At 40.6% G+C, this 11,997-nt stretch overlaps 2 protein-coding genes across 2 annotated transcripts; both read left to right on the forward strand.

Annotated features, from left to right (window-relative positions):
* The first annotated feature begins 74 nt into the window (after window positions 1-74).
* asb12a (ankyrin repeat and SOCS box-containing 12a) lies at window positions 75-2,497 on the forward strand. The gene is made up of 4 exons (XM_056746271.1): window positions 75-147; window positions 908-1,106; window positions 1,189-1,761; window positions 1,890-2,497. Exons 2-4 carry the CDS (start codon window positions 917-919, stop codon window positions 2,042-2,044), a joined length of 918 nt encoding a protein of 305 aa, XP_056602249.1. The 5' UTR covers window positions 75-147; window positions 908-916; the 3' UTR covers window positions 2,045-2,497.
* A 586-nt stretch (window positions 2,498-3,083) lies between these two features.
* Window positions 3,084-9,106, forward strand: amer1 (APC membrane recruitment protein 1). Its single transcript, XM_056747164.1, has 2 exons — window positions 3,084-3,189; window positions 4,827-9,106. Exon 2 carries the CDS (start codon window positions 4,929-4,931, stop codon window positions 7,755-7,757), a length of 2,829 nt encoding a protein of 942 aa, XP_056603142.1. The 5' UTR covers window positions 3,084-3,189; window positions 4,827-4,928; the 3' UTR covers window positions 7,758-9,106.
* The last annotated feature ends 2,891 nt before the right edge of the window (window positions 9,107-11,997 follow it).

The raw sequence follows: 11,997 nt of genomic DNA on the forward strand, positions 1-11,997 counted from the left end.
GGAAAACACGACTTCTAATCAATCTAAGCAAACAGGTTTCTGAAAGAAGGCTAGTGTTGTGTGCGCGCGCACAGCGCCCTCTGTGGCCGCCCAAGGAATATCTTCCGCACATTAGCGTTCGTTCCTGTTGGTCTTATTTTAAGCTGGGTGAGTGTCCTTGACAAGCCTTAAATACCTTCTTTAAAGCGAAATTTTGTACATCTGTACTTGTGTAAATGTGTGTATGTTTGACTGCAGGGTGGTGAATGTCAATCCTCGAGAGGGAACTCGGCTTTGTTTACAAATATGGTTGTTCACTGACAACCTCTTAGAGCTTGATATATATATATATATACTTATAAATATATATATATATTACGTATACGATCAGTTTAAATATGCTTATTTTACCTGCATGTAAATGATTTCAATCTTGTTTAATGACTATTTTGTATTTAATGCTAACTAGCCGTGTAAGCTAGCAGTGCGCTACAGCTAACGTTAATAATAAAACGTTAGATGGGTTAAGTTGGTCATGACATACAATCCTACATACGTCTTGTTTAAAGGTTATTTAACATGTGTTAAGTGCCGTCACAGAAATGAGTCTAATGATAATACATTTTTACAAATAAGTGGTTCCTGTGCCGTCCCGTATAAGCGCTTGTTGTTGTCAAAATGTCGAAACATTGGAAAATAGAATTGAGTAAAGCTGTATAAAGTTGACAGAATCTGTGTCTCAAAACCTAGTGAGGCTTCTACCTAGACTGCTTATTACAGACATAAAAAATGTGGTTCACGTATTCAATTTGATGTTTTAATACACAGGTTTTTTGTTTGTTATGTGAATTGTGCACACAATGTTATCCACTACACCAACATTGTCCATGCATGAACCTCTCTATCTTTCTCCCCCCCTTCTCTGCAGATCTCCTCCATGCTCCACCTGCGACCGGTGGAAGAGGATGAATCAGCTTCTGAGAGTCTGGTGCTGAATCGAGCAGTGGCGGATAATGACCACTTCCTATTGGCTCAGCTGTTGTCACAAGAACATTACAGGAAGTGCATCAATCACCAGAGCGGTTGGGGAATCCCAGGTACCCCTTTACGGATGGCTGCATCCAAAGGTACACTCCTGGCCCTCTGATGTCACATCATCATGCTTATTAAGAGCTTTCTAGTAATACAACAAATTTCTTCTTTTCAAAGGTCACCTAAAGTGCCTGCAGGTGCTCCTGGCCCACGGGGCAGAGGTCGATCGCCTGGATGTGAAGGCCCAGACTCCTCTTTTCACCGCTGTGTGCGGGAGGTACCTGAGTTGTGTCCTTGCCTTGCTTCGTGCTGGTGCTAACCCCAATGGAAGTCACTTGAACAACAGCTCACCAGTCCACACCGCCGCCCGGGAGGGCGACCCAGAGATCCTCCGCCAGCTGCTTCAGCACGGAGCAGAGGTCAACGCCAGATCAAAGGTGACACTGTGGGCGTCTGGGGTTGCGGTGTGCAGTGGACCACTCTACCTGTCAGCCATATATGGACACCTGGACTGTTTTAAGATGTTGCTGTTGTATGGGGCAGAGCCGAATTATAACAGCCCGGAGGATAAAGTAATTGGCAAAGCCACGCAGCAGAAGACGGTGCTGGAATTGTGTTTGAGACACGGGTGTGGAGTCGAGTACATTCAGCTGCTCATTGACTTTGGGGCCAATGTCTACCTGCCTACCCTCATTATAGAGAAGAGCACCAAACAGAATGAAGCTGTCGAGCTACTACTCAAGGAACGAGGTGAGAGGGCAGGAATGTTGTAATTTGTGCTTGAAATTTTGCCATCACTACTTGTTGCATTTAGCAGATAAATTTTCTTATGTTTGGCTGTAGATATTGATTTCTTCCCCTTTCTTTTCCTCTCACAGGGTGTCCAAAATCTTTGGTGTCTCAGTCTAGGCTGGCCATCCGTAGACATCTGAAACACATAAACAGGATTCAGTTTATAAACACTCTGGATATTCCACCCAGGCTTATCTGCTATCTTATACACAAGCCTATGAATAGTCCATTTGTTCAGTGACGGTGCATACTCAACAGTGCCTATAACAATGGAAAGGTCAATCATTCACGCTTCTAGATGGAGATAGACAGACTATCAAGAAAAGTAAACAGACTCATGAAGAGATGCACATACAACAGTACAGTTTGCTCAGTTTACATCTGTGTATTGTATTAAACTGGAATAACCTTTGTCATTCAGATCAGACAAACTGTGGATAGAACTTTACCAGAAGTGTTGTTATAATTTGATGTTCAAGAACTATGCATTCTCATACAGCCTGCACTTCCTTTTATGTGTCTTCTGACGATGTTATTTCTAAATGAATAGTTGTAAAGTGTTTTAATTGGATTATTAGATGGTCTAGATCACAGTGTGATTTATAGAGAGCTTTTATTAAATCATGCAATAACTTGAAGTGTTTTGTTAAAGCGTGATGAAGAATAACTTATTAAATTCTTAATATCGTATATATATCTGTTGTATTGTGTTTGTATAATCTCTTAATATGCATGCAGCGGTCGTCATATAACCAGCACATTGCTGAAACAAGAAATTACGTTCACACAATTTTAATAAAAAGAAGAAAATGCAAAGCAACACGTTTTCTTGATAAATTATAGCACAATAACATTTTTGACAATATAATCATGTTGTGGACAATTATTTTATTTTATACAAACTGCTGAAGACTACACTGATTATCTGTGGTCTTTTCTTTTACTTTAGGTCTAATTTGGGGAACACACCCAATTACCACTTAGAAAATACTTATTTTACTACATAAATAAAACTGTTCACGACTCACACATTTAGCTGTTTAAATGTCATATTTTAACTTCGCAATCTAAATACAATGGTACTACGCTTCCCAAAATGCATCTGGAGCGAAAATCCTCGACCCAGTCGCTCCAGCTCATGAACAAAGTAAATAAAAAAAGACGCGATCGACGTCATGCTGCTGATCTGCGCAAATGACATCTAAGTATCGCGAGAGGCTTTCGAAAGCCATGGCCATATCGTTCTTGCGGTACTTTGATGTCATATGTCGATCGGTCTGCGCAGGGCCATGTGTAGTCAACCCCCCTTAGTCTATAGCTCCTGCTGCGCGAGAAGCAAGCCGATCATTAACGTTACACGTTCTGACAAAAACATGTGAAAATAAGGTGAGTTCCCCTCACGTTTTCAAATCACCTCTATAATGTGTTCATTTATAGGAAATATGCGTGAATTGGTTCATAGAAATAGTCGTCTGTGTGTGCAAGTACACGAGTGTGAGCACAGCGGTCGCGAGCTGGTTAGCGTCTGGGCTAACGCGCGCCGCTGATGGTGTCCAGATGGGGACACTGAGTGCAATCTGTTGATAGTTCAGCTTTTATTGTTCGTAATGCAGTATTGTGTGTAATTTGTCATCGGGACGTATTTCGTTGATGATAACTTGATTATTTTTCTTTTGTTCATGATGTCAGTGCAGCGAGTGTAGAGGCCCGTGGAGTTCAGTCATCTTTTGTTTTGTTTTGATAGGAGATTTAAATCTTTGAGTGTGGGTTGCATTAAAAACGCAGACATACATTGCCACGAATTTGTTGTCGGGTCGTTGTAGGGCATTGGTTGTATAATAGTTTTGTCAAAAATGAAATTTCAGTCATTTATTTACACTTTTGCAGTACAAAACCTGCATTACCTTTTTCTGTGGAACACAAAAGACAAGAGGGGGGTTAAATTAATTGTCATGCTTTGGGTGAACTATTCGCAGTCGCATTGTTGCTTCAGATACATGCAGATCAGTGTTCTGGTCTGGAGGCAACTGTTTAGAAATAAAACTATTTGACCTGCTTTATCTTATACAAGATAAAACCAAATAATCCAAAAGCTTTTGGACGTTTGAATAAATTATATTTACCATTATATTATCAATAGTTTATATCATTACATTTTCTAGTAAGCTGATAATATACAATGTCTTATGTTGTCTGAGTTGAGTATATGAGAGAACGTTCAACGGATCTTGTCTCTACTTTGTTGCAGACTAGAACAGTGGTTACCAACCATGTTTCTAAAGAATCCCCAACAATGCATGGTCTTGGATGTCTTTCGGCAGTTCCATTTCAGACATGCAAATGAGTTAAATTAGATGTGTTTGAGAGATTTCCAAAATGTTTACTGTTGTGGGTCCTCCAGAGACCTCCATGAAGAACCACTGGACTAACTTTTTTGGTAGGGCTATATAAGTGAACATTGTCAACTGTCTGTCTCGTAGGCTTGAATTCATGCATTGTTTTGTGAATCTTTTTTCTGCTCCTATATACTAAATTAGATGTCTGTCTGTTTGTCTTTATGTGTGAACAGATTGTTCCAAAATTGATCTATAAATCACAGCTCAGATTTTACCAACATATAAAATGCTTACAAATGTACAATGTTGTTAAGTATTGACATTGAGATTTTCCCATTAGACCATTTCTTTTTTTAAATACATACCTAGGTATTTGTATTTTTAAATGCTGTAATGTGTTGTAAATTTGAACAGGAATAACATTAAATGATTGTAACTTTTGTAGAGTATAAAACTGTAACATGGAGTGTTTAGTATTGGATGATATTAGTATGGCATCCATATTTACTACATGTTGGTTAAATTAAATCTGGTAGACATGTTATCTATACTATTGTGACTATTGATGGTGTGTTTTCTTTTAATCATACCTGTATAATTTTATATCCTTTAAGGTTTATGTCGATTTCTTGTATTGATTCCAAAAATAAATTTCCTAATTGTGTTTATTTTCTGTTTCTTACACAGGTATAACATGTTTCAACGCAGTCCTCAACCCTTCCAGCCTGTAACAAAGGGTTGTGTACTTGCCACAAGCATGCTGCATTAGCCACTTTCATCTTTGTCACTATGGAGACCACAGGAAGTGAGGCTGTTGGTGCATCAGGTGGGCAACAATCAGTCTCTGCCTCTCATGATGCTCCACAACCTCAGTCCCCCCCTCCGGTTAAAATACGGAGGACTTTTAAGTTTTTTGGCGGTCGGAAGAGCATTTGTGTTCTGCCGAGCTTTTTTGGGAGCCGTGGAAAAAGCCAAATCAAGGCGTCATCTAAAACAGGATTACCGAAGAGCCAAACTTATGATGGGGTGAGCAGAGCATGCTGGGAAGATTTGGGTAGAGGCAGCAGCGAAGTGGCTTCCAGGGACTTTGAATTCTGCAGCTCCTGTGACCCTCAGAAAACACCAGAGGATCATGGGAAGTCTCAGTCACTACCGAGACAGCGGCGAGGTCTTCGGGGCCTGTTCAGCAGCATACGAAGACACAGGAAAAGCAAAACTGCTGAACTGGACAAACGTGAGACACTTGAAATGTCCTCAAGCTTTCGTTCCGAAACTGTGCCTGGTGCCTTGTCGAGCATCTGTGCCTGTAATGATAACCATGACGACTGTCATGGTGAAGAGTCTGTGGCAGATGTGCCTAATCAAACCACAAGCATCGAGTGCGAACTGCCCTTGGCTGCACCTGAATGTACAAACGATGCATTGCTAGTGCCTGAGAAACGGAGAAGCAGGGGAGAGATGGATATGAGGAAGAGAGCAGAAGAAGATGAGAAGGGGCAAGAGTCGCAAAATGAGAGGCGGGAAGGATTGACTACATATCATGAACCCTTAAGTGCAGAGTCCGAAATGGATCGATTGGCTGAACAAAACATGGACGAGCTTCCAGCTGCATCATGCTCCTCCGAAAATGTGAATTTGATGTTCGGAGATGTTTCGTCGTTGAAAAGCTTTGATTCACTGACTGGTTGTGGGGACATTATTGCAGACCAGGATGATGTCAGTGTTGCGGAGAGCTCGGTGTCTGCTGAGAGAGGCAGCCGAAATGCAGGGAAAAGGAGCTCCTGTTTCGTCACCTATCAAGGCGGAGGGGAAGAGATGGCAACTCCTGATGAGGTAGATGCTGATTATCTGCAAAGTTTATGGGAATCTGAAACGAGTAATGAAGTCTGCTACGTCCCCTCAGACAGAGGCTCTGATACCCTGTCACTCACTCCTGATCAGCAAATCAGCTCCATCCTGGCTAACTCCAACAGCAGCCCACTGGGAGTCACAGAAACTCTTACTGCTGACCTTCTGAGCCCACAGAGCGATCGACAAGAATCTGTGCCCAACAGTGACGAGGGATACTACGACTCCACCACACCAGGACAAGAGGAGGAGAGTAGAGAACCACACCAGGAAAGACTTCCAAGGGACAGCTACAGCGGCGATGCCCTTTATGAACTTTTCGAGCCTGATGATCGCATACTCAGCCCTGGTCTTCCTCCCAAGGGTGCCCATCAATTTGTTGATGCTGCCTTGATGGGTAATAAGAGTCCAACAAACCCTCTCTATACCTTGGCATCAGCTGCCCTGGAAACGGGTTCCATGGAGACGGAGGAAGAGCGCTTGAGCATGATCCAGCATGCCCTTCTGTGCTGTGAGCTTCAGAATCTCAGAAGCCCATCCAAAGACCGGCTTCTGTACCATACTGAACGCTACTATGATGATACATGCCTTACTGTAGACAAGTTCGCTTCTGAAGAAGTTATTAATCAGCGCTATCCCCAATCCCCACAGAGAACCCAGGGTTTAAAAGAGACACCTCTCAGCAGGTCTCAAAAGCAAGACAGTCAATTGTTTGGACCACTTTCTGATTCGCACGTCCCAGAGGTGTCTAGATTGGAGCAGAAGTCGGCAGCGCACACTGAGCATCAATCTGAGGATCTAGAACTGCCCGCCCGAGGCCGTAGCCAATCCAAGGAAGAGCTGATGGTGTGTTTTTCCCAAGCGCTTGTGGATTTTACCAAGAACACCAGGCTTTACTGTAACTCAACTGAGAGTCTCGATGGCTCCGAGTCAAGTTCTCCTTTCGGCCCGAGTTTGAGCGCCCTGCCCACCATCGTCACATTCGACGTGGTCGACATGGAGAATGAAGGTGAATGTGAGCAGCAGACTGATCTGGTGGAGGAAGAGGAGGTGTTGGCATCCCCTTACGAGCCTTTTGAGGACGATGGATGCTACCTGCAGCAGGATGCATTCGCAGAGTGTGACCAACCTACTTTTGATGCCTACGAACAGAGTCTGTTGCTCAGTAACGCATGGGGCATCGCAAGCCTTCCACGGCATCTCAGCTTGGGTCGGCCGTGCCCACCAGTCCCTGCCCCGTTAGCACTAAATCGACGTAGTAGATCTCTTGACACGGACAGTCTGGAATTTCAGACTAGTGAGAGTTACACAAGCGGAACCACTTATGAGTCAAGGGGCGGTGGGTTTTTACGGGGTAGGACTGCCGACCGCACTGACATGGCTTTATCACGACAACCCTGCAGGGTAACTGTGGACGATAGAAGGCAGGGCTATGGGTGGGACCCTGACCGTCACACAAACCCCTTGCCACACGTGAACAAACTGGCTGTCAGGCCCTCAAATCTTCCGCTTCAAAACAACTGCCGTAATCGTAGCCCTGCCGGTATCAGTAGAGTAGAAGGTGAGGGGGAGATTTTGTTTGGCGGAGGAGACGCGCTCTACCCCTGCAGTTATCCTCCTAGTGGCACGCAGTGGAAAAATCGACCTGTTGGGGTCACTCTGGGGGTGCCACATCTTCGTTCGGACCAATCCATAGAGCAGAGAGAAATTGCAGTGAAAGGCAGGAGGGCGGAGCTTGAGGGCTTCACCACTGCACCGCCTAAACCATAAACAACAAAAACATGAACATCTCTCCTGCTCGAATTTTTTTTTTTCAAATAAGTCTCGTCACCAAAGACGATGCTGGATGTTTACTGACACTTTTGAATTGTATCACACACACACTTTCACTCTAGTTGCTGTTCCTGCCGGATAAGCTATTGTATTATTTTGTGATGTACGGTGTAGTTTTTGAGCTCTGTTTTAGTTTATTTGGGGTTAAGAGGAATTGTGTTCGTATCTAGTGTGTTACAGCATTACTGGGCAGGTGCTGTGCATATACAGATGCCATATTGCTTTGCATATATGTAGCCAGGTTTTGCCATCAAAAATGATCCGTTTGGAATGTTATCATTTTGTAAATATTATTAAAATACCTTAAATGATGAGTTTTAGACTAAGATTGGGTGAAAGCGAGCAGTCTATCGGATTTTCCTTATTACATTTTGTTTTAAGTGATGAACAAGATGTTTTGATTCAACACCATTGTACATTTAAAACTATTGTATGTTAGACGTTTTTAATGTTTACATCTTGAATCATTTGTTTTCTAGTTTTTAGTTTAGAACACTACATTCTGAGAGAAATATTGCAGTCAGTACGTCAGCTGTGTTGAGAAGCATTTGGGCATGTCTAAAAATGTCACTTGTGTACTATTACTGAAGACTACCCTTAAATATCCTTATGAATAGCCCTAGGCAGCTTGATCATTTTTTAAAGTACTTTCAAAACTCTTTTGCTGCTAAATGCTTATGTGATTGTTTGGGAGAACTCCAAATATTAACCCTGTGCTGATATTTTCATTACCCATATACATTCAATTCAGATTTGGCTTAATCTTTAGTAAACATGATCTGTATAGTTGATAATCAAAGGGTACTATCTTCAGTCATTTGAGACCTAGTAAGTAGAAATGCCTTAAAGGACGATTTGTGATTGTTTATGCTGTTTTACTACAGTCACACGATCATCTACCTTCATCATGCCAAAGTCTGTTTTATGCACTTATTGTTTTCACCCAGTGCTTATTTTCAGCTCATAAGAACGAATCAACCTTTTCAGACAAATCAGTTTAGTTGTATATGTGCTGTTCCATTTGTACTTTTTTGGTATTTAAATTTGTGTAATAGGAATTTAATGCATTTTTTCCATGCACAGACCAAGAATGTAAGAATATCTCAAAGAGAACCTGACTTATTGTCATTGCCCTTTTTGTTATTGTAAATGTGTGAAAACAGGGTTGACATGCATATCAAATCCAGTACACCTCTGGGACAATATCTTTCCACAAACTGGTCAAAGCGCACACACAAAAATCAACTTTGACTCTTTCAAAATGGAAATAAACCTTTGAGACATCAGTATTGCATTTGTGATTTTTTCAGTATGATTTGAAGTGCTGTAGTTATTTGAGATATTAGCCCTCTTGGCTTTCTTGTATGCACTGTTAGTAAAGGACTGATTTTTGAGATCTTCGAATGTGATTTACACTAAAGTGTAATCTTTAAAAAAGTATTCTTTGGAGTCCTGTTTTTAAATCCTTATATTGGACCTTTTTCTTAATGGGCCAATTACCTCAACAATATAAATTATCTTTATATTTATTCACCATCATGTCATTCCAAACCTGTATATGACTCCATCATCTGTGGAACAAAAGAAAATATTCTGAGGAATGTCTCTGTGCTTTTGTGTCCATACAATGCAAGTCATTGCTGGTCCATGTTGTTTAGTAACGACATTCTTCAAAATATTTTTGTAGAGAGAAATAAACACAAGGATCCAAAAACGTCTATATTTTTATGATCTACATAGAACTACCTGATTAGCAATGCTCATACTCTTGTTTGATTGACAAGCGGTCTCCACTCTAAAGTCAAGGAGGCCCCAGTTGTCATGGGAACTGGTTTAAGCTGTCGCTTCACGTCGTGACGAGCAGTGAAGAACAAAATAAATGCAAGCAATTCGTGATTGACAGCAACAGTCTTTGCCCACCCCACAGTTTTTTTTTTGCCGCAGCTGTCAGTTTACCCGTACGTCATAAAAATGAACTAGACATCACTTCTGCTCCTGCGATCTTGGTGTACTAACTACAAGAGCAACGATATAAACATCAGTTCAATTTTGCCTCCCTCTGCTGGTTAATATTGTGTCTAACACACAATACATCAACACTAATCTAAAGAAATGCTTTATGCTGATTTTTAGCCTAACCTTTGTATGTATCTATTGATTTCAACATGGTTTGCTAGTTCAGTTACACATTGTGTCCAATCGTCCATTTAATCAAGAATAGTTGATTTTTCAAATTGTCCTGCTTTTTGCCTCATCCCTCCTTTTCACCAACATTTTCTCTGACATTTAATGCAGATGCTTTTATCTCAGGTAATTTAAACATAAATTATACAATGTGAGATAAACTTTCCTAAGGTTAGCCTTTGAGGGAGACAACATGCAAGCAAATTTCACTGCTTGGATGTCCAAAGCACTCCAACTAGTCTTCCACCCACTAGGGGGCACTCTCACCACAGCCAAAAAAGGCTTGCTCTTAATGTTTTATCTTATATAATTTCCCTCTGGTTTATGTTATTTTATTTTTGTTTATTTGTCATTTTTAATGTTTTTTTTTTTTCTTCCTTGTATGATTATGATTTTTGTGAACTCTAACTCTAAATATCGTTCTCAATAGTTTCTGTATGTTCTGTTTGTCTATTGGCATAAATAATAAAAAAATAAAAATGCAGGTGAGTCACAGTGCTGACAGCAACTTGATTATGTACATAAATTACAGGAAGTTGAAACTCGAAAAGCCTTATATAAAGACTCCTTGTCCTTCAAGGGACATCTTTCCACAGACTTTGATGCATGCTGACTTAACACGAGTCTACCGGCCTGAACTCTATTTTCCGCCTGTGTTGCCATCAACCAATCAGCTGCATTTGAAATTCTATTGCATCACTGCAAGATGCGCACACAGGTACGCTAGCAATATCAATATTTTATTAAGGTAGGTTCATTAAATGTCTCTTTAACACTTATCAACACTTCGTAAAAATCTTTGCACTATATCACAGAAATAGGCTATATCTCATTTAATCATACTGATGCCAAGTTCAGACCTGAGGAAAAGAGCATGTGGCTCAAGATATCAAAACTTCTTTTAATATATATGACCAGACATGCTTTCTGGTACTTATTCATTCATGACACAAAACACATATCTTATAAAAAACAGAATAAAGTTTAGAGAGGTGGACCGTGTGTGGTTGTGTCTGACGTCTGTGTATATACCTTAGATGCCTACATCGCATTCCGCGTCCTATGTGAAAGGGATTTGATAGGTTTGTCCAAGAAACATAATGTTACTTATTTACAACGTTTGCGCACGCGATAGGTGGCGTTCCAAAACCTGTCTTGTGCCCTTGAAAGTAACTGCAGGATGGGTACACTACACCACGTGAACTGTTGTCTCAGATAAGGGAAAAACAATGTTTTTTTATTACTGCATTCATTGTGTGTGATATAAACAGCTATATTTATGAAAACAGCTGTTCATCTTTTTAATTAAATATCACGAAAAGGCACAGATAACGGATGCAATATTTATTTGCATGTTTTAATATATGACCTATAAATCACAGCAACAAAACCAGTATAAAAGGAACAACATGCAATACATAACATAAATACAAATAACAGGAGAAATGAGGATATTGTAAAAAAAAACTGGCCCGCATTCTATACTTTTGGAATCTGGCCCTCAAAGAAGAGTAGTTGAAGACCCCTGGCCTAAAGGTTAAAACTGCATGAAAAAACATAGTCACAAAAAGCTTTATACTTTTAGACACCCGCTCTAAATCTCTCTCTCTCTCTCTCTCTCTCTCTCTCACACTCACACACACACACACACACACACACACAGACACATATGCACCCAAACATTCATCCATTAGTAACATTCCCACTCACACACTTTCTCTATGAATACACTCCTTACATATGGAAGAGCTTCAAAAAAACCTCAGGACACAAAATGCTTGTTACATCATCCCGATTTATTGCATAATATAAAAAATATACGTGAACGTCAGCTAAAAAAACACATGTGGATTGGCAATCGAGATTTATTTTTTAACCTGGATTTAACCTAAAATGCCTATATAAACCTATTAAAACTGCTGGTATGTGCTAATTGTCAACTAACGGTGCAAAAGGTCCTTTTTACTAATCTGAAAATATACTGTAAAAAATA

The sequence above is a fragment of the Triplophysa dalaica genome, chromosome 4 (assembly GCF_015846415.1).
Source record: "Triplophysa dalaica isolate WHDGS20190420 chromosome 4, ASM1584641v1, whole genome shotgun sequence".
In the NCBI taxonomy this organism is placed as follows: Eukaryota; Metazoa; Chordata; class Actinopteri; order Cypriniformes; family Nemacheilidae; genus Triplophysa; species Triplophysa dalaica.